This window comes from Nipponia nippon, unplaced genomic scaffold (genome assembly GCF_047370975.1).
Source record: "Nipponia nippon isolate SJK-2023a ecotype South Korea unplaced genomic scaffold, ASM4737097v1 scaffold_5, whole genome shotgun sequence".
NCBI lineage: Eukaryota > Metazoa > Chordata > Aves > Pelecaniformes > Threskiornithidae > Nipponia > Nipponia nippon.
The window spans coordinates 1,207,443-1,228,986 of NW_028262369.1; the positions used below are offsets into that span (position 1 = coordinate 1,207,443).

The 21,544-nt window shown below is 58.4% G+C and overlaps 1 protein-coding gene across 2 annotated transcripts in view; it reads left to right on the forward strand.

The window, feature by feature from the left end:
* ABCA3 (ATP binding cassette subfamily A member 3) overlaps window positions 1-21,544 on the forward strand; it is a 31,335-nt gene that overhangs the window by 4,883 nt on the left and 4,908 nt on the right. For both annotated transcript variants that reach the window (XM_087731974.1, XM_087731975.1), the window contains exons 2-26: window positions 225-329; window positions 4,196-4,460; window positions 5,018-5,145; window positions 5,260-5,425; window positions 6,805-7,064; window positions 7,813-7,929; window positions 8,522-8,642; window positions 9,212-9,385; window positions 10,050-10,231; window positions 11,415-11,561; window positions 11,902-12,031; window positions 12,737-12,891; window positions 13,759-13,914; window positions 14,251-14,461; window positions 14,748-14,898; window positions 15,430-15,528; window positions 15,729-15,921; window positions 16,796-17,099; window positions 17,426-17,699; window positions 18,292-18,496; window positions 18,918-19,137; window positions 19,383-19,541; window positions 20,049-20,221; window positions 20,519-20,653; window positions 20,790-20,984. In XM_087731974.1, the coding sequence (XP_087588100.1) occupies window positions 276-329; window positions 4,196-4,460; window positions 5,018-5,145; window positions 5,260-5,425; window positions 6,805-7,064; window positions 7,813-7,929; window positions 8,522-8,642; window positions 9,212-9,385; window positions 10,050-10,231; window positions 11,415-11,561; window positions 11,902-12,031; window positions 12,737-12,891; window positions 13,759-13,914; window positions 14,251-14,461; window positions 14,748-14,898; window positions 15,430-15,528; window positions 15,729-15,921; window positions 16,796-17,099; window positions 17,426-17,699; window positions 18,292-18,496; window positions 18,918-19,137; window positions 19,383-19,541; window positions 20,049-20,221; window positions 20,519-20,653; window positions 20,790-20,984 (4,374 nt within the window). In that variant the 5' untranslated portion in view covers window positions 225-275. The remainder of the gene's footprint in view (window positions 1-224; window positions 330-4,195; window positions 4,461-5,017; window positions 5,146-5,259; window positions 5,426-6,804; window positions 7,065-7,812; window positions 7,930-8,521; window positions 8,643-9,211; window positions 9,386-10,049; window positions 10,232-11,414; window positions 11,562-11,901; window positions 12,032-12,736; window positions 12,892-13,758; window positions 13,915-14,250; window positions 14,462-14,747; window positions 14,899-15,429; window positions 15,529-15,728; window positions 15,922-16,795; window positions 17,100-17,425; window positions 17,700-18,291; window positions 18,497-18,917; window positions 19,138-19,382; window positions 19,542-20,048; window positions 20,222-20,518; window positions 20,654-20,789; window positions 20,985-21,544) is intronic.

Consider the following 21,544-nt stretch of genomic DNA (forward strand, 5'->3'; position numbering starts at 1 on the left):
AGGAACAGGTCGCTCCAGAAACCACGAGCTCTGGCTCTTACGGGTGACCCTTGGAGGGGGAACCTGATGGTTATTTTGCCCCGTTCAGGGCTGAGCCGGCTGTTGCCATATCAGGCTGGAACCAGAGAGCTGCCCCCTGCGTCGCAGGTGGGATGCAGGGTGCTGCCCTGCTGTCACCCAGGTCCGCGAGCACCCGGCGTTCACGGCTCTCTCCTCTCTTCCAGGGTCCTGCGGAGCGGCGGCGGTCGTGGCGGTGGTCCCCTTCTGATGGGAGGATGGTTGTTCTCAGGCAGTTTGGGCTGCTGCTCTGGAAGAATTACATCCTGCAGGTAGGCTGGCGCCGCGGTCTCGGGGGGCTGCCTCCGTCATCACTAAATGTGGGTACCTCGGAGCTTGCCTGGGGTCTTGATTCTCCAGCAAACCTTCCCCATGGGCCCAAGGCATTTCCTGGGGGAGAACACATCTGTCTGGGCGTGCGGTGTCATCCTGCTTTTGTGCTGGGGAGAGACAGGCAGGGCCGCGTCCTCAGTTGTCCCTGTCCCCTCGAGTGCACGCTGCGCCGTTGGGTTCCCCTTCCCGCCGGGCGGGATGACCCGGGCACCCTCCTGTGCCACGCTGGGTTTCTTGAGCTGCCCTGTTACACAGCCTCCTCTGGAGGTGGTGATTGCTGCATGATGCCTGTAAACCCACCGGGGCTCAGATTTTTTTTTCCTCCATTACTTTCTCCAGCCCTCAGAAGCAGCTTTTGGGGGTCTTAAAAAATGAAACTACCATTGTCCTGGCACCTGCTCCCAGCCCAGCTCGCTGCCTGGCAGCTGGCTGATGACGAGGGCTGTGGGGGCCTCGGGGCCTCCTGGCTCTGCTGCTCTCGCCTGCTGCCGCAGCGCCTTTCGGCAGCGTGCGGGTGCTCCTGGGCGGAAGCTGCGACTCCACGGGGACCCGGAGCCGGCCCTGGCAGAGGGCAGCGGAAGAGGAGGGAGCAGAGATTGCCGCAGCCTGGCTTTACGCTTTCAATAACCCTGCTGTAGATCAGCACGACGTTGCTTTAAAAATAAACAAAAGGCAGAGGGAAGGGCTGGCGGGGCTGCCTGCGCCAGGCCTTGCGGCAGGGCAGGGCGGGGAGCAGGCAGCAGGGCTCGTATGTGACCGAAGGGACCGGCAGCAGGTCTGGTTTGCAGTCAGGAGCGTGCTCCGTGGGTGTGCGGGATGGCCAGCCCTGTGCATCCCCCCCGTGTACGCCCCGGACACGTGTAGGACGATCCCCCATCCCCTCTGCTCCTTCTGTGCGCCCTGGGGCGGGGGCACCTCTTGTCATGTTTCCTGAGGCCGCAAGCTGACTGGGATCTACCGTGCCAGAATACAACCTGCAGTCTTTGCTCCCCTCCACCCAAAAAACGTGCTCCCCATGAAGGCGCAGAGCTCCCAAGCCATCATCGCCCCGGCATGAAGGTGGATGCTGGGACACATGGCTTGCTCAAAGCCAGGGCAGCCCTGGCCAGGCGGAGGTGGTGATTATGGATGAGTATCCCCGTCACCTCTGGAGTACGGCACCTTAAATGACTTCTGCGGCAGCGAAAGCCTGCGCTGGTAAATGTGTATTAGCCTGTGAGTTCAGGGAGCCAGGCAACCGTTCTGGAGACAGCCCAGGAGACTGAGAGAGGGTTAATACGATAGTAAATCAGCGGGAGGCAGTTGGTCTGCCAGAGCTGCATTATAAAACCATCAGACATCTGCAACACTCGCTTTTATGAGCGTGGCCTTTGGAAAGGCTCCTTTTTCCCTGCCCGCTCAGAGCTGCTGCCTCCTGGCCGCGCTGCCGGGGCCGGCTGCAGCAGTGGCTCGTCCCCAGCTGTGGTCGGAGCGGGCAGCTCCTCCCAGGGGACGCCCGGAGAGGGGTTTTTGGCTTTGGCAGTGGGTGCTGAGAGCCGGGGCGACGTGGGGAGCGGCTGCATGGCCATACATCCATGTGCCCCTCCTGACAAACCGGCTGAGAGCCGATTCATCCCGGCTGCGGCAGGGCGGACTGTCCCTCTTCCCGGGAGGTCTGGGCTGGTCTGCGCTCGGGGCTCCATTTCTGCCCCACCGGAGACTGCCCACCCTAGCGTGCCCCACTTGCTGCTTTTTCTTTTTCCCCCTATTTAAAAAGTAAAACCTTTTTCCACTCTGCAGAGGGACGGGAGTCGTAAGTCCATGGCCAGCGCAGCTCAAGGCTTGGTGTCCACAGAGCTGAAGGAGCTTTTGGGGTGGCCAGGGTGCTGCCTCCAGCACGTGGTCAGTGCAGGCAGGAGAGCAGGCAGGTGAGGAGCCCTGATGTGGGCTTAGCCGCACCCTGCCTGCAGCGTGCTCGCCCTGTACGGGCACCCGGTGTCTGCAGGTGTGTTTTTTACAGCACCACAGCCCATCGCTGCGCCCCGCTGTGATCCAGGCCGTGGCACCGCTGTGCCGGCGGCCGTGGGGCTGGGCAGGGGACGGTTTAACAACACTGGCGGTGCAGGGATGTCAGGGAGGGGCTGCGCCATCGGATAAAACCCAATTGCTGAGACAGCAGAGTTGCAAGAATAAACCTCTCGGTGCTCCTCTGGTGCGTTGTGTTGTTCTTCTTTCCAGCCCAGTGGAGGGAAGGGTAGAAACCCCCCTGGTCTTGTAAAGCCTGTCTTAGCCAGAGCCCTCAGAAGAGGTTAATGCCGCTGCTTCTGCTCGGGACGTGTGCTCCAAGCAAGCAGCCGTGAGTCGCTGTGCCTGGAGCTGCTCCCCGGGATGTCTCGTTAGCCGTCGCTGCAGCGACTGAGGTCTGGCGTGCCGTGCTGCGCTCGCACCTGGGCTGGCCTCGGCTGAAGGCAGCTCCCTTTGCAGGAGGAAATAAGGTGGCTGGGTCTAGGTTTCACTTCTCCTACCCAGCCCTGCCTGGCTGCCGCCACAGCGCAGGGCCGAGCCGTGCCCTCCTGCCCGTGGCGGGATGTGGCATGCCCGGCCAAGCTCTGGCTGCTGCCATCCCCCATGCCTGCCCCAGCTGGGTGATGCAGCTTCAGCGGGAGCAGTGTGGTGCTCACTGCCTCCCTCCCTGCAAGCAAGCGTGACCTCCGCAGCGATTTTACAAGCATGAATCCATCACTCAGCAGCGTGTCCCCGCTCCTGCCGTAGAACAGATCGGGCGGTTGCGCTGTAGGGACGTGGGCGTGCATTGCCCTGGTCAGGACCGCTGCTCCCCCTGATCCCCTGGTCAGCGATGCTCCCAGTTCCCCTGGGAAGAACAGTTTTAAATGCCAATTAACCTGGGTCGGGTGCTAATTAACCTGGGTTGGGGTGGCGGGTGTTAGTAGCTAGTGGGAAGTCTGCAGGAGAAGTAGCCCTGGGGGAAACCGCTGGAGGGCCGTGCTCTGGCTTGGCTGCCTGAGTGTATTTACTGGACTCGAGTTCATTGCTCAGTTGCTTGAACCTCAGTTAAAAATAATAAATGAGCCACCCTGTTTAGTGCAGGCAGGCCTTGGGTTGAAGGCTGAGCTCGCGGGTATGTTCTCCGTGCTGCGCAAGGGCACCGATGCCTGTGGCCAGAGGCTCTGCCAGGTCCTGTCCCGGGCTGGGACGCAGGGCCCGCGTCCTGCTGCCTGCAGCCGCTGAGCTCCAGCAGAAAACACTTCACTGACTGCTTTAGCTTTGCTCTACCTCCCCACCGCTTCCTCGTCCCAGCCGTTCGTTTAGTGACAGTGTTTTTAGCTCCCAGCCCTGTGAGTGCTGGGCAAAGTTGGTGAAAGCTGTTCTCTTTGCTCGCCCGGCTGCGGCTGGTCCCACGGCACGGGCCCTCTTCGCAGAGGTGCGTCACTGTGGTCGCCTGCAGGAGCGGTTTAGGCAAGCCCTGGGCACTGCCTGCTCCTGGGCTGAGTCCCGTTGCACAGGGAAGGGGTGAACGGCCGGCTCAGCTCGTTCAAACCCGGCAGCGTGGCGGGGAGGGCTCTAAAGGAGGGCAGTTTGTGACCGAGTGGTGCTTAGGGAAGGGGACACCTTGGCTGGAAGGTCCTGAAGGATGCAGGAGCTGGTGCAGTGTCGTTCCTGGGCTCTGGAAAAACCCAGGTTGTGAAACCTTGCGAAATGCAAGAACGCTTCTGCTACGTGGCATTTGCATGCCCTGAACCTCGTTGCTGCCTTTGATGTACCCTCAATGTTTACATATTTTTTTTTGTCTTTATCTTTCCTGCAGAAACGGCAGATCTTGGTGACAGTCATCGAAATCTGCCTGCCGCTGCTCTTTGCCGCCATCCTGATAGCACTGCGGCACCGGGTGCACTCCATCAGCCACCCCAACGCCACCGTCTACCCGCCCCAGTCCGTGGATGACCTGCCGGGCTTCTTCTACCGCCGGCACCCCGGCAACCCCTGGGAGCTGGCTTACGTCCCCTCCAACAGCAGCGCCGTCAGGAGCATTGCCGAGGCAGTGGAGAGAGCTTTACCCATCAACATCAGAGGTGAGCAGGGGCCGGGGGCTGCCGCTTCCACCCCCAAAATCGGTACAGATTTTTACTCTGATAAATCATGGTGCTCTATTCCAGGGATGCATCAATTTTATGAGAACTTCAAGGCAAAGGTTTTATTTTTGTTTTGTTAAAACGATGAGATTTTGGTTTGATTTTTGATCGAATTTTATTGCAGTTTCCATCTAGAAAAATATTGCCCTAAAATAGGTAAAGAAGGCTGTCGCTTCCCCAAGACAAAGTATTTTTGAAAATCTCATTGCACAGAAAATTTTAGCGCTTTGTGTTCCAAACTGATGTTCGGATTCTCTCGGAAAGGAGAGTTGACTCCTGCTCGAGGAGGAGGAGGAATCGTCTGCGGGCCCGTGATGGGTACAGCAGCGTCCCGTATGAATCCCCTGTGTCTGACAGCAGCGGTGTTTCCCAGCTCTGGCTGGAGCTCATCCCTTGTGTCTTGGACCAAAAAGATGTTTTTGGCGATGGCTGGCCATCAGCCCACGTTGAGTTGCCGTGCTCCCTGCCTGCATCTCCGTCTTGTCCCCCCTCCGCAGCTCAGGGCTTTGCCTCGGAGCGGGACTTTGAGGAGTACGTCAAGTCGGACAACCGCTCGGGCAGCGTGCTGGCCGCCGTCGTGTTCAAGCACCGCTTCCATCAGAGCACGGCCCCGCTGCCCCTCCAGGTGAGTGGAGCTGGCGGGGACGAGGACGCGGGGGCCGGCGTCCTCCCGCCCTCCGCAGCCCAGAGGCCGCTCCTTTCCGTCCCGCCCGCGACCCCCTTCCTGCGCTCCTTCCAGGTCGACTATGAGCTGCGCTTCAAGTACAGCCCGAGGAACGCCCCGCGGAGCGAGCAGACGGGTCTGAACCCCAACCTGGACCGGGACTGGCACACCAGCTACCTCTTCCCGCTCTTCCAGCTGCCCGGGCCCCGGGAGGCCAAGTTTGCCGATGGCGGGACGCCGGGTGAGGGCCGCCTCTCCTCTGCCGTGGGCTATTTCATGGCCAAAGAGATGGGTGTAATTCTCTGTACAGCACCACGGCTCGTTGTAGAGATTAGCTAAGGCGCTGAGCTTTTGAATAAATAGTTTAATTTTTAAAATTAATTTTTAAATTAATTAATTTTATTTAAACACTTTAAATATTTATTTATTATATTTATTATTTATAATATTTATTTACATTTTATCCCGTGACTTCTTGGGCACTGCTGGCCTCTGGGTACCGCTGCTGAGCGGGGTTGGATAAGAATAATTTTTATTTACATTAATTTTTTAAAATTTAGGGTTTTTTTCCTTTTATATTTTGAATGGAAACTTTATTTCAGTGTCCAAACTGCTCAGTGTTTCTCGTGCTGCTTAAACACTTTGAAAGTAAACAGAGCAATTCTGTGGTTAGAGCATAGGTTTTTAAGGAAGGCCAGACCGCGGACGGAGCAGGAGGCAGCGGGGACGTTGCTGAGGCTGGCTTAGGACCTGATTTTTCGGGAGCGTTCCCTGTGGCTGCAAAGGGGTATTCCCCTCGGTTGGGCTTCTCCTTCCATCGTTCAATAGCGATGTCAAGGAAAAGATTGAGAGGCCGAGAAAGCGGGCGAACGGGTTCTGCTCAGGCAGTGTAAATAACCCCGAGCCCGCGAGGACGGTACCTGCTGGTTCCAGCGGGACGGGGTGACCAGCAGCCCAGAGCAGTGCCCTCGCAACAGTGTTTGCTTAGTAAATTAGTTAATATAAAACACCGCTCGTGGTCTCATAGTCTTACTTTTTCCTTCTCTGCCTAGGTCATTTTAAGCAGCTAACTTCAAAATGCTCGTTTGGGGCTTTGTAAGCAGAATTTGAGTTTCCATTCAAGTCACGTGGTGGAAATTCCACATAAAAATTAAAAATCTTTCACTGTTTTCTAATGCACAAAAATTTAAGCCAGATGTGTGAGTAATGGGATATATTCTTCCCCACCCAAACCTGCGTAGTATCCCGTATTCTCTTGGTTTACAAAAAATAAGGGACCAAATACAAGCTCAGCGACATTGGTGGTGGTTAATGATGATGGGGAATCTCCCCCCTTACAAAAATAAAGCCGTGCCTGCAGAAAGGCGACCGCAGTTTAAATTGAGTTTTCCTGCCAGCTGCTTTTGACTGACGATTATGAGAGATTTAAGCTGCTGTGATTTATATCCTTCCCGAGCCCCTCCGTGTCTGCAGGAGTGTCTCGATAGCGATGTTCATTTTGCTTTTCCTACAAGCTCTTTTTTGGTTTCCTGTTCTCCTTCCCAAGCAATCCCTCCCGCAGAGGCCGTCCCTCCAAAACCCAGACCCGTCTCTATTCCCCGTCTCATTTTTGCCCTGCAGGCTATATCCGAGAAGGTTTCCTGGCGGTGCAGCACGCGGTGGACAGAGCCATCATGCAGTACCACGCCAACGCCAGCTCCGCCAGCCTGCTGGAGAATATCACGGTGGTGGTGCAGCGCTTCCCCTACCCGGCCTACGTCAACGACCTCTTCCTCCTCGCCATCCAGAACCAGCTGCCCCTGCTGCTCATGCTCAGCTTCACCTACACCTCGCTCAACATCGTCCGCGCCGTCGTGCATGAGAAGGAGAAGAAGCTGAAGGTAACGTGAGCGGTGGGACGTCTGGGTGCTCCCCTCCCTCTGCGGCGTTGCCCAATGGATGCTGCCTTAAATTAGGAACAAAACGCCCCTTGGGTTTGGAGCCAGCGAGCAGGAGGTGGGGATGGCAGCAGATTAGCAAGCCCCAGGCAGGAATGTCGCTAATCCTGCCGCCGGGACACGGCTCGGCTCTCCTTGCTGTGCTGGACTGAAGGGCTGGTGTTTCTCTTGGGCTGGAAGGTGGCTTGGAGAGAGGGCAACACTTGTGGACTCAAGAGTTTTGTAGATTCAAGAGTTCAGCGTGTGGGAAGCAAGATTTTTGTCTTTTGAATGTAGAAACCCGTCTGTCTGAGTTGTGTTGTGGGGGCGGTTGGAGCTCGGCTGCTGTGGTGGTTGCGACAGCAGGGCTGAGTGTGCAGGGCTTGGCTTCTCCCGGGCGTGGGGTTGCCCTGCCCTCTGCCCGGCTGCCGGGTGACCGTGGTGGCCCCGCCGGCATCTGCTGCTGTGGTTTTGGGTTCAGCTCGGCTCTTTGGGGAGATGTTCTGCTGTGGCGGTGGCAGCCCCTGCCCAGGGACGCCACACGATGCTGAAGGCTGCGCAGGACCACTTCGGTGGGACCTGGGGCTGCCACCTCCCTCACCAGTGCTGCAGGGCAAAGCCACCACCACCCTGACCAGGGCCTCCACCTCGCCCCTGGCCATGCCCGGGAAGCGTGGGTGCAGCCCTGGGTGACGGCGTGACCTCCCCGCAGGAGTACATGCACATGATGGGCCTCAGCAACTGGTTGCACTGGAGCGCCTGGTTCCTCATGTTCTTCCTCTTCCTCCTGGTGTCTGTGTTTTTCGTCACCGTGCTCTTCTGTGTCAAGGTGAGTGTCTTTCCCCAGGCCACCGTTCTGCAGGCCAGAAGCTCTGTGCTGGCAAGGCACAGGGATGACAAGGCTCCTCTGCCACGGGCTGGGCGTCCTGGTATCTGAGGACTCCTCCACGTGTGTAACAGAGGCTGGAGTTGGCCTTGTCCAGAGCTGGGTGGGCAGAGCTGCCCCTCCACCTGCCTTTCATGGCAGCGGTGACCTCCCCAGGAGGGGGCTGAGGGGTGGGAACCCCACGGGCACTGGGGAGGCCCAGGCAGTCCCATGCAGAGCAGGACCACCCCCCTCCTGCAGCCCTGCGTGCCCTTGGAGGGACTCGAGCTCTCCTCTCTGCTTGTGCCCACGCCATGAGAAGCAGGAGGTGGCTGCCTGGATGCTGAGCAAGGTGTCCCCTGCCTCTTAGACCCTACGTCACACAAGGTCAATCCATATTTCTTCCCTCTGGAGTGGTCCAGGAGGGCCTGGGCATTCTCACCCGTCTCTCAGTTTGTCTTTAACCCGTGGAGAACATCAGGTCTCAGCTGCCCACACGTGCCTGCATCTGCGGCCGGCTTCGCCAGCCCTAGGTGTAACCAGATTTTCTCGGTAGGTGAGCGAACAGGGAGCAGTGCTCACCAACAGCGACCCCACGCTGGTGTTCACCTTCCTCGCCATCTTCTCCATCTCCTCCATCTCCTTCAACTTCATGGTGAGCACCTTCTTCTCGAGAGGTGAGTCCCTCCCCGGCTGCCTCATTGTGTTGCTGACCCGTGGGGCTGGGGGGTGTTATGGGCCTCGTGCTGTAAAGTCTTTGGTTAGTTTTGGCTGGGAGGCAGCTCTGGAGGTCATCGGTCCGTCCTGCTCAAAGCAGGACCAGCTCTGGAGTTACATGAGGTTGCACAGGGCTCTGTGTTGGATAATTTGCTTCGACATGCGGTGGGGGGGACTTTCTTCCCTTTTTTGGCTGCATTTTCCCCCCGGTGCCTGGGAAGGGATGTGTGTACTGTCGCTTCCCAAACCAGACGAGCTCATGCGTTGGGCATCGTCTGGCTGTCTTGGCCCCAGGACGCTCTGGTCTGGGATGGGCAGGGTGCTTCTGCAGCTGCCTGCCATGGGGTCGGAGCCCGGCGCTGCTCCTGCCTTGCCGTGGGACTTGGGCAAGTCCTCATCCTGCCCCCTGTAACCAACCACCCTTGGTGCAAAAGGCGTGAATCTCCGTGGATGGAAAGCTGGTGAGAAATACATGGTGGCATCGCCGTATTAGTGACATTTTCCCTCCTGCTTTTTTTTGTGCTGGCAGCAAACGTTGCGGCTGCCGCTGGCGGCTTCCTCTACTTTTTCTCCTACATCCCTTACTTCTTCATCTCGCCCCGCTACGACCTGATGTCCCACAGCCAGAAGCTGGCGTCCTGCCTCATCTCCAACGTGGCCATGGCCATGGGGGCACAGCTTATAGGCATGTTCGAAGGAAAAGGTGAGCAAGTGCCTCCCCTCCCTCGGGAGAGGAGCAGCCTTGTTCTGTGCTGGGTTGGGACTGGCTTGCCTGTGGTGTGAAGGGTGGAAAGAAGCCGGGAAGAAGCACTTGCCTGCTCTAACGAGAGCGGGAGGGCTAATTGCTGAGTGCTCCCGCAGGTCTTATCAGCACCAGGGCTCTGCCCTTCCGAACCCATGCCCCTGGCAGCCTGGGTTGTGCAAAATGCCATCATCGCTTTAATTACCAAGTGAATTCTGCTCTAAGGGACGGAATCCATTGCATTTCCTCCTTCCCAATGTATATCTTTAATTTCTATGTTAATAAGAATTTGCTGTCGGTTCCAGCAGCAGCCACGCTATTATGAAGTGGTGGCACTAAAAAGGCGGCTGCGGTGACGGAGGGGCAGTGGCTGGAGAAGAGTCTGCTTCTTCCCGGGGCAGTTGCAGAGGACACGATGGAAGAAGCGTGATGGGGTGGGGAGCCTGGAGATGTCAGTGCACCTTCTGCTGTGTCTTTTCCCTCCATCTATAGAAGGGATTGTAGAGCCCTGCGTGCGCTCCCCGTTACCAAGCAGTGAATTAGGAGGGGGATGCTATCTGGCAGCCTGGGAGCACTTTGTCCTTCTGGGGACGCAGAGGTAGGCAGTGCCCCGTGTGCATTGCAGGGACTGGCATTCAGTGGAGGGACCTCATGAAGCCCATCAGCGTGGACGACAACTTCACCTTAGCCCAAGTGCTGGGGATGCTGCTCCTGGACTCGGTGCTCTACGGCGTGGTGGCCTGGTACGTGGAGGCCGTCTTCCCAGGGGAGTACGGCGTGCCTCAGCCATGGTACTTCTTCTTGACGGTGAGCAATGCTTACACACCCCTTCCAGCGGGCTTGGCGGGCATCTCGGGGACGGTTCCCGCTCCCGTGCTATGCAGCGGGCTAGGCTAACGTACAAGGGTGGCACCATCTGGCCTCCAAAATCAAAGAGACTGCAGCGTGTCCTCAGTAAAGGCCGATGCAGCTGTATTTTTTTACTGAATATGAAGGTCTTCCTGGCTTTAAATCTTTGTCCTGACACTTGTTGGCGTGCAGGGTGTTGGTAAGTGTCGCCGTGCCCCAAGGGAGGGCGCTGGAGAGAAGCCCCAGGTGCGAGCAACCAGATGGGGTGGACTTGGGCGCTCTGCGTCCCGCTGCCAGCCCCCGCGTGCTGCTGCCAGGGGATGGGTGACACCCGTCACCCCGCCAGCTGAGCCGCCCTCGCTCTGCCAAGTCAAATGCTTGGCATCGTCCTCAGCGGCTGTAGCTGCGGTGGTTACTGCGACTCAGCTGGCTGCTGAGGGTTCGTTAGGCCACAGCGACACAATCGGTTTTGATCCTGGGGCCATATCCCTTCTTATTTGATCGGGAGGTTTTTCCTCCTCCCCTCTAAATTCCGTATCCCAGCATGGTTTCCCTCCGTCCCGCTCCCTCTCGCAGCTAGACCAGGGTAGCGGAGACGCAGCTGTCTGCCGCAGGCCACAGCAGGATGCTGATTTTGGGTCCAGGAGTTATTGAATTGCTATTTCCACAAGGATTTAAGGTCCGGAACACTTATTTTCATTCCTGGAGAGCCTGGTCAAAAACCAGGCTGTAATTGCAGCAGCCGGACCCCAGGCTTTTTGTATTTAGTGCGTGTCAAGGATTTTGGAGGGGGTGATCCACCGTTGCCTGGGCTTTTCTGGGCAGGGCGCTTCTGCCTGAGCAATTTTGCTTCTCGTCGAAGTGCTGACCTTTTCCACGGGAATGAAGACGGGGAAAAGCTGCCTGTGTAATCACGGGCAACCCTGCCGTAAGGGGGAACCAGGGGAAGGCGGCAGGGCAGGAGGAGCAGTTTCATCCGCTGCCTGCCCTGCCTGCTGGAGATGTGCTGGTTGGCAATTCCCAGTGGTCTTGCAGATCCATGGGAGGCATCCGTGTGGGAGGAAGAGGGTGGACGAGGCTGGGGAGAAGAGATGGTCTCTGCCTGTGCCTGAGTTTTTCTCTCTTTGCCTTCTTCCATCAGCCCTCGTACTGGTGCGGGCGCCCCAGGACTGTCGTGGGAAAAGAGAAGGAGGAGGAGGAGGACCCCGAGAAAGCCCTGAAGAGCCAGTATATTGAGGAGGAACCTGCTGACCTCGTGTCGGGAATCAAAATAAAGCATCTTTGCAAGGTACCGACCACCCAGCACGGCACAAACACATCATAATGTTGGTTTTGTGAGAACTGCTGCCTGCAGGCAGCTTCCTTATCATTTTCCTGCCCTCCTCGCCCAGGGCTGCATTGCTTGGCAGGTAAGGCCCTTCCCCAGAGCTGGCTGCATTTTGTTGCGGGCTGAAGTGTTAGGTACTTGCAGGTGCAGTAACATCTTTCTTTAACCTGAGTGAGGCCTGCTGTCTAATGCCAGCACCACGTGAGCACCACGGGCTTTGACTGCCGGGTGGAACGGAGCGGGCAGATCTGACAGCACTGGCCTGGAGCGCAGCATCAGCTCGTTAACGTGATCTCCGCAGGTCTTCAAAGTGGGAAACAAGATGAAAGAAGCAGTCAAGGACTTAACGGTGAACATGTACGAAGGGCAGATCACCGTCCTGTTGGGACACAACGGTGCTGGGAAGACCACCACTCTGTCCATGCTCACCGGTAGGAGCCGCGTCCTGCTGTGGGGCTGGCACGGGGCGGGGAAGGGCTGACGCTTCGACTTGCAAAGGGGGGGCTGAACCCCATCTCTGTGGCTGGGGAGGGGATTTTGCTCTTCCCTGGAGCACCTGTGGTTCATTGAGCTGTTGGCCAGGGATGCCGGGGTACTGAGAGGCACATCGCTGCCTGCGGAGATGGAGGGAGCTTGGGGGTCCCTGCTCAGCCTTCCACGAGGGTGAGATCAGCCGGTGGGGGAAATGACAGCCAGTCTTTGTGTTGGAGAGCCCTGAGAAGAGAAGGGACCCGCTGTAAGAGGGGTCTTTGCAGGCTTTGTTGTGATGAGGCAGGAGGGCACAGGCCAAGAACTGGTTGTCTTCATTCCTGAGCTGCTGAGCTCCGGGCAGCCTATTTTGGCACGGTGGACATGGTGACCTTCGATGGTCCTTCCTTCCCTGTTCCCTGTCACTCCAAGCTGCTCCTGCCAGCCCAGGGCGCTCACGGGACCTTCCCTGGAGGTCTGCCCTGGCCTTGCCTGAACCTCTGCCAGGCTGGCCTGCCCTGGCTCCAGCGAGAGACTGGCTTGCTCCGACTTTTGGCAGAAAGCTGTGGGGGGGGATGCTCGGCAGGACCCTGCCTTTCCGCCGGCTCTTTGCCGCCCGGGGTTATCCTCAGCCCTGAGCCAAGCCCGCTGTGTCTCTCTCCTCCCAGGTCTGCACTCTCCGACGAGCGGGCAGGCGTACATCAACGGCTACGAGATCTCCCAGGACATGGTCCTGATCCGCCGCAGCCTGGGCCTGTGTCCCCAGCACGACGTCCTCTTCGACAACATGACGGTGGAAGAGCACCTCCACTTCTACGCAGGGGTGAGGATGGCACTTGGGGGGATTGCTGCTGGGCCCCTGGGAGCCAGCCCTGGGGGAGGCACCCTGCAGCACCCTGTGGCTTCCTGAGGCTGGGAAAGTGTGGTGAGATCCCTCAAGTGGGTCCAGAGGAGGCCACCGAAATGCTCCGAGGGTGGCACAGCTCTGCTGGGAGGACAGGCTGAGAGCTGGGGGGGTTCAGCCTGGAGAGGAGGAGGCTGCGGGGAGACCTCACTGCGGCCTTGCCGTGCTGAAAGGGGGCCGACAAGAAAGGGGGGGACAGGCTTTTTAGCAGGGCCTGCTGCGACAGGACAAGGGGGGATGGTTTTAAGCTGAAAGAGGGGAGATTCAGGCTGGATATAAGGAAGAAATTGTTTACGCCGAGGGTGGTGAGACAGTGGCAGGGGTTGCCCAGAGCGGTGGGAGATGCCCCATCCCTGGAAACCCGGGTTTTCAAGGCCCGGCTGGACGGGGCTCTGAGCACCCTGATGTGGTTGAAGCTGTCCCTGCCCATGGCAGGGGGATGGAGGGGATGGCCTGGAAAGGGCCCTGCCAGCCCAGAGCCTTCTGTGGTTCTATGAGAAGCAGAACAGCCCTTGCCTCCTCTTTCCACCTTATCTGCAGGCAGGAGCTCCCTGCTTGGCTGGTGGAGGAGCGGAGGGTCATGAGCAGCATGGCTCCGCAGAAACCCCCACGCCAGCTGTGCCATCAGGGTTGGGCAGGAGTCCATCACTGTGCTTCCCCACTTTCCTGCCCGGGTGTGGAGGAGGGAGTGTGGTGGGATTTAGCAGCTGGTGGCTGGGAAGGGTCTTTGCCAGATTCACTTACCCCTGCAGGCAGGCTTAACCCTCCCTTCCCCCTGTCTGGCAGCTGAAGGGGTACCCACCCTCCAAGTGCCCCGAGGAGATCAACCACATCCTGAGGATCCTCAACCTGGAGGACAAGCGCCACTCTCTGACCAAGGCGCTCTCCGGCGGCATGAAGCGCAAGCTCTCCATTGGCATCGCCCTCATTGGGGACTCCAAGGCAAGCATCTTCAGCGAGGCTCACCTCGAACCTTTCTCTCTGGGGCCAGCATGGGTCTTTCTGGTGGCTCTGCGGTTGTCCCTCACCCGTGGCGAGCCAGTGGGAGATGCAGGGACCGCGTGGAGGGGGCAGGACACCCCCACAAAGGGGGACAACTCTGAGGACAAGGCCCTGAGGCTGCAGTGCAGCTCTGCTGCCTGGTAGCTGCTCCCCCAAGCAAGACCATCGCATGCACGTTGCGAGGTCAAGGCTCCTTCTGGGCCCTGGGGTTGCCCCCTCCTGCACTGCTGCGCCTCTCCCAGCCCTTTCTGACCAGCACCCATCTCCTCTGTGCAGGTGGTGATGCTGGACGAGCCGACGTCAGGGATGGACCCAGCCTCTCGCAGGGCCACGTGGGACCTGCTGCAGCAGCAGAGGAGCAACCGCACCATCCTGCTGACCACCCACTTCATGGATGAGGCTGACCTCCTGGGGGACCGCATAGCCATCATGGCCAAGGGCGAGCTGCAGTGCTGCGGCTCCTCACTTTTCCTCAAGCGTAAATACGGTAAGGGAGGAGCAGGCAGGCCATGCTCAATGTCATCTCCTTGCCAGGGAGGAGCAGGAGGGGGACATAGGTCAGGGAAGGGGACCCATTGCTCCTGGGCTCATGGCCGCTTGCTCCCTGTTTGCCTCTTCCGAGGCCCATCCCTACGCTTGCTTCTGCGTCGCGTCCATAGCCAGGCAAAGCCATCAATGCTCTGCGGTGCCCTAGCGTCCCTCTCTGCTCCAGCACCCCGGGGCCAGGCCGGGCTGCGATTTACCCTCCTCTCCCTTCTTGTGGCTCTGCCCAGGGGCAGGATATCACATGGTGATGGTGAAGGAGCCCTACTGTAACCTGGGGGAGATCTCCCGCCTCATCTGTCAGTACGTGCCCAACGCCACCATGGAGAGCAACGCCGGGGCAGAGCTGTCCTTCATCCTGCCCAAGGAGAGCACGCACAGGTAACGGCATCGTCCCCTGCTTCCCTCCCCAGGTGGGTCCCCTGTCTGCACACACTGGGGCACACGCTGTTGTCACGGGCTTGCTGGAAAGGGGAGCTACCCTCTGCGTCAGTGCTGGTCTTGGAAGATCGGATTCAGTTCCTCCTTTCACCGCTGTCCTCCCCTGCGTCTGCTGGCACATCGCTCTCGTGCCCCCGTGCCCACTGTGTCACTGCCCGTGCAGCAACTGCGTGGGACAGCGCTGGTTGCTGATAGCTGGTGACGGCTGCGCTGTGGAGGGTGGCACGCACGAGGCAGGCTGGCTTGGCTCTGAAATCAAATACATGGATAGCTGAGGCTGCCTGTGGCAAGAAGGCAGAAGATGGAGCCTAAAAGCTGCCCTTGGGGAGAGAGGGGTGCTTAGTGCTGCCAACAGCCCCGGAGCTGGTGGCAGGACTCAAACCGGCTGCAGGGCCGATGCCCAGAGGGGCTTGACCTCTGAGTGCCCCCTCTCACGAGCATCAGCATCTAACGCCTCGCTGCTCCGTTCAGGTTTGAGGTCCTGTTCACGGAGCTGGAGCAGAAGCGGGAGGAGCTGGGCATCGCCAGCTACGGTGCCTCGGTCACCACCATGGAGGAAGTCTTCCTGAGGTAGGCAGGAGGGAGGCTGGCCCCGGTGGGGTGGCATCTGGCGATGACCGGTGTCCCTGTGCTTCAGCGATGGTGGTGTCCTTACACAGATGTCCGGGGCACGTGTTGGGTTTCGTCCCTTGGTTTTGGCTTCCTCAGCTCAGAACAGCTTGATCCTGTCTGCATCTGTATTTCATCACCTGCTTTCCCTCCTGGCGCAGGGTTGGGAAGCTGGTGGACTCCAGCATGGACATCCAGGCCATCCAGCTGCCTGCTCTCCAGTACCAGCACGAGAGACGCTCCAACGACTGGGCCATGGACGACTCCAGCAGCCTGAGCGGCATGACAGATATGACGGATGACAGCGGGGCGCTCATTACAGAGGACTGCTCCAGCATCAAGCTTAACACCGGGGTGAGTGCTGGGGGTGGTGTGCAGCAGGAATGGGGAGAGGGCATGTGAAGGGGGTTTCTGGAGCGGGGTGACCAGGTGGAGCCTCCCCCGTGGCTGGTCTCGTTGCATGTGGTTTGGAAGATCAAATTGGAATCCACATATTTAGGGCAAATTATTTTTAGGGTTGTTGGGGTTGGTCACTGCCATCTTCTTCATGTTAATTTTGAGGTCCACAGAGATGCTCTTGAAGGTGTCCCAGGTGATCTAAAGTGGTTTTCACCTGCCGTTGCTGCATCACTTGGGATTTCCAGCAGGAAGATGAGAAAAACCATCTTCCGTCCCTGGCGAGGCTTGTGTTTCAGATCCCTGGCAGCCCTTCATGGCCCGCTGCCTATGCGCCTGTGATAAATTTCCCCGCGCTTCTCAAGGGCATGTCTCAAAGGCGGGAGGGGAGGAAGATGTTTGTGGGTTTAAAAAGCAGAGAAGGTGCTTGTAGGGGCCGGGCTGGGAGCTCCCAGGCGTCTCAGCCCAGTGGCTTTGGCAGGTAGCCATGTTGCAGTAATCCTATTTGTGAACCTCAGATGCTGAGAGGTGGAGGAAGGTAAAGGTCATGGTTGAAGCTGCTTTTAACACCTGAGATCCCAAAGTGACTGCATCCCGTTGGGAAGCCGTGGAGTTTGATGGCTGACCTGCCGTGCTGGAGTCAAGCAGCTGCCCTGCTAATCCCTGTACGGGCTTGGCTGGAGAGCAGGCTCTGCTGTGGGCTCACGGGCTACACGCAGGATGGGGAGGTGGTTTTGGGGTCGTTCCCCCCATCAGCCGCGTGGGGTGATGTGGCCGGCAGGGCTGTCCGCAGCTGGCCGGGCTCGTGTTGACCTGACTTCTCCCCTCCCAGTTCTACCTGTGCTGCCAGCAGTTCTATGGCATGTTCATGAAGCGAGCCATGTACAGCTGGCGCAACTGGAAGATGGTGGCAGCACAGTTCCTCGTGCCTCTGATCTTCACTGCCTTTGCCCTCGTCGTGGCCAAGACCTTCCCGGGACCCAGGGACTCCTCCCTGCTGAGGCTGACGCTGGAGCCCTACGGCCAGACCATCGTGCCTTTCTGCATCTCGTCCGCCTCGGGTCTGTCACAGAGGTTGGCGGAGCAGTACATGGAGCTGCTGGACGCCCAGCGTCAGTCACCGCTGGAGGTGCTGGGTGAGGGTTCACGGAGCACCAGTGGAGCAGGCGATGCCTGGCGGGGTGTGCAGGAGCCATGGGCTTCTCTTGCCAGGGCCCTTGGTGTGGGTGGCTCGGTTCCCAGCTGCGGCATATCTGACGTCTCTCCTGCACGGGAGAGTCCCACAGTTGGCAGGACCCCTCCTCACCCAAGCAGAGCTGTGTTCTCCATAACCCTGCATGTGTGGCCATCATCAGGGCTAGGGTGGGCCACCAGGGCTGGGGTTGCTTGGGTTCTTTTCCAGTTGGCTCCAGTTAGCTCTCATGTGACGGAGCCTGCTCATAACAGCCGTGGTGTTCGGCAGGTGGCCTGGAGGAGTACCTCATCTCAAGAGCCTCCGAGGAAGGGGGAGCCTTCAACGAGCACTACATCGCAGCCGCCTCCTTCGAAGGAGCCGGGAACCGCACGGTGGTCACCGCGCTCTTCAACAACCAGGCGTATCACTCCCCCGCCACGGCCCTTATGCTGGCCGACAACGCTGTCTTCAGGGTACTGGCAGGCCCCAACGCCTCCATCACAGTCACCAACTACCCTCAGCCCCGCAACATCACTGAGAAGGCCAAAGACCAGCTCATGGAGTACGTCTGGTGGCATAGCGCTTGCTTTCGTGATGGGGCTTGTGACTTCCATGGGTGCAGATTGGCTTGGTTGTACTGGCATCAGTGGAGGAGCCAGGTTGGAGCTTCTCGGAGCCAAACATAGCTGTGATTGTACTCAGGAGGTCAGGAGAGCAAAGCTGCGTAGGTGACAGACCTGCCTGAGCCTGGCAGCCACGTCACCCCGTGCACATCTCAGTGGTTGGGTATTCCCCTCTAGATACTGGTTGGGGTTGGTTTCCCCCCGGTGCTCAGAGCAGAGGGGTGTGTATGGCTGTACGCTTCATTAAATCCTGCATCCAGGGTCTCTGAACCTCACCTGTACTAGAGGGGACACGCGTGGGACCTCACAAAGGCAGGGTGGGGGGTTGTGGTGTGCTAGGTGGGCTGTGCGTGGGAGATGCCATCTTACTGAGGTGCGCTTTTATTGTGGGGTGTTTCTTCTGCGTGCTGGCTGGCTGGGTGAGCGTAGCCTCCACAAGAAGCACGGTGTGGGTGTGCTGTCCCCGCGCAGCCTCAGTGTTGGTTTGTCGAGCTGTCCCTGTCCTAACCTGCCCCGCCGCTCTCTCCGCAGAGGCCAGACCGGGTTCGCCATTGCCATCAACTTGCTGTACGGCATGGCCTCGCTCGCCAGCACCTTCGCTCTGCTGCTGGTCAGCGAGCGGGCCATCAAAGCCAAGCACGTCCAGTTTGTCAGCGGCGTCTACGTGGTCAACTTCTGGCTTTCCGCCCTGCTCTGGGACATCATCAACTTCCTCATCCCTTGTGCCCTGATGCTGGTGAGTCACCCCTGACACCCTCCTGTCTGCCCCTTGGCTGGGAGCTCTGGGTGCTGCTCCTCTGGGAGAGCTGGGCTGTGTGTGGGTGCAGGGGAAAGGATAAGGCCGCTGGCATTGCCTCAGTTAATAGAAAGGACTAGCGAGAAAGCTGTCCCTTGGTCCCGCTGGGAGCTGGGCCATGGCCAACCAGCTGGGTCAGTTGACTGCAGCCTCTGGCACCTGAACACTTGGGTGTGGGCACCAGAAAATCTCAAACACATGGGAGCATGGAGAGGAATTCCCCAGATCTGCCCTTCTGCATCCCAGTCTGCAGAAGGAGGGCTTCCCTTGGGGACAGGCACGGGCTGCTGGTAGGAACCATCTGCGAGGGGTTATCCGGGTCAAGACAAACGTGCATTCTCCTCGCCTTGCTGTGCCCCAGGTGATATTCCAAGCCTTTGATGTGCAAGCCTTCACCCAAGACAGCCACCTCGTTGATGTGATGCTGATCTTCCTCCTTTATGGCTGGGCCATCATCCCCCTCATGTACCTCCTCAGCTTCTTCTTCTCGGTGGCAGCCACGGCCTACACCCGTCTCACCATCTTCAACATCCTCTCAGGCACGGCCACCTTCCTCGCGGTCACCATCATGAGCATCCCAGGTGGGTCGCTGCCCTCCCTGCCTGCCCAGCACTGCACCCTGCTCTCACCAAGAAGATCCAGCCCCCAAGGGGACTCTTTCACCCCAGGGCTGTCCCCACACTAGCAAAAAAATCCTGTGACAGTCCATTCTTACCCATTAAACATGACAAAATCTGTTGGTTTCCTTCTGAACTTGGAAGTATCAGGGTCTTTCTCTAAAACCGGCTAACTCCAATCTGTTGATCCTCCTGTGCTCCTCTTTCAGAGCTGGGCTTGGTGGACCTCTCCAAAACCCTGGATAAAGTCTTTCTCGTCTTACCCAATTACTGCTTGGGCCAATGCATCAGTGACTTCTACCAGAACTACGAGTTCATTCAGTTTTGTACCTCCTCCGTTGAAGCCATCTTCATCTGCAAGGCGTTCAGTGAGTCTCTGTGTTGGTCCTCACCTGCCCATCCTGGCCATCCCACCGGAGCCGCACTGGGGGGTCTCTGGGGTGGGGGGTGGAGCTGGGCAGTACCATGGGGCCTCTAACCCAACCTGGGCAGTAGCTCCAGGTACCATTTTAAAGCAAAAACTGGGCAGCGTTTGACACTCATAGGTGATCCAATTAAGAAATCTTTTTCTTACTAATGATTTGGAGGGAAACGTGGGCTAGGGAAAACTTCATAGACAAGTAAAGAAATCCCAGTCCCAAGAGTGACTTGATCTCTTTTGTGTGCCTCCACTGGGCACCTTCTGCCAGATCCCCTCCAGACCTGAATCCTCTTGTGGGAAGCATTGGAAAGAGCTGTGGGCAGGGAGCCCAGTGTGGGCTGGGATGGAGATGAGCCTGGCAAAGCTTTGGGCTCACAGCTTTCTCTGGGGCTTACCTGCCCCTCCCCAGAGTCTGGATTGATCCGAGTCTTGATTTTGTTCCATCCCTGCTCAGATATCAGTTATCAGATGAACTACTTTTCCTGGGAGACACCTGGGATCGGACGATACCTGACCTCCTTGACCATCCAGGGTTTCTCCTTCCTCTTCCTCCTTTTCCTCATTGAGACAAACCTTCTCTGGAGACTGAGGACTTTGGTCTGTGGCATCTGCAGGCGGCGGAAATGGGTGAGCTGAAGCATGTGGGAGGGAGAAGTAAGGTGCCCTCCAGAGCAAGCCCAGGAGTCCCTACAAGCTGCAGACAGGCCCTCTTCACCTAAGTCATCTTCCCAGGGAGCACCCCTGGAGCAGGTTGTGTGGAGGGACCAATCCTGTTGAGCGTATGGGTTGGCAAAGGGAGTGAGGCGTCCCCAGAGGTGGCTGATGGAAGGGATGGATCCTGCCCCGGTTGGGGGCACTGGAGGAACCCATTTGTCCAACAGCAGCCAGGTGGCAAAGAGGGTTTTTTTCTTCCCCCGTTTTTAGGTGGCACTGCTGAACAGGGTGGCTGTGATGCCAGAGGACCGGGACGTGGCAGATGAGAGGAAGAAGGTTTTGGAGTCGCCACCAGAACTGCTGTCATCTCTCAGCAGCCCTCTGGTCATCAAGGAGCTCACCAAGGTGAGGAGAGCATGGCCTTTCCTGAGCATCCTGCTGCCAGCTAAGCCATGGTCCTCACGGGGCTGGTAAAGCCACCGCGTGCCTTGCTGTGCCGTCGGGCGGTGACGGGCATGTCTTGTGTGTTGGTCTCCACCAGGTCTATGACAGCCGGGAGTCTCTGCTGGCGGTGGACAGGATCTCCTTAGCAGTCAGCAAAGGGGAATGCTTTGGCCTTCTTGGCTTCAACGGAGCAGGCAAAACCACCACCTTCAAGATGCTGACTGGTGACGAGAGCATCACGTCGGGGGACGCCTTTGTGGATGGCCACAGCATTCTGGCCAACATCAAGAAGGTACCGAGGGCTGCAGGGGCGGAGGGCAGCGTTACAAACAGTCCTGCGTCTGGCCGGGCCGGGCCACCTTGCGAGTGCCTCTGAGGAGGACACGGTTGCGGTTCCCAGGGGTGGAGGTAATATCCCAGGGAGGCTGCATCCTTGTCTGGCCCAGCTCTCCAAGATCTGGCCCCGTGGAAGCAGTCCCCTCTCCGCTGAGATGACAGATGTGAAACAAATGGAAGCCAAACCTTGCGAGGGTGGCAAACCCTTCATCAAAGGGTTTAGCTCCATAGTTGGAGATGTGCAAAACGTGCGTTAGTGATCACAGCTGGGTGATGGTCTCTGAAACAAGCGGGTCAAACCTTTCCAGACCCCGGCTAGAGGTCTCCTTGCTGGGAATTGCCCACTCCCTTTGGAAAAGCAAGAGGTGAGCAGGGGTCAGGCTTTCAGTTCAATCCCTGGATACCTCTACCCTTGTCAACCCCAGACAACGTCAGGCAAGGAGAACACAGGGAAGGTCTGCCCTGAAAGCATGGCCCTGCTTGCTTCCTCCCCTGGGACTCTGCCTTCTGTTGGGC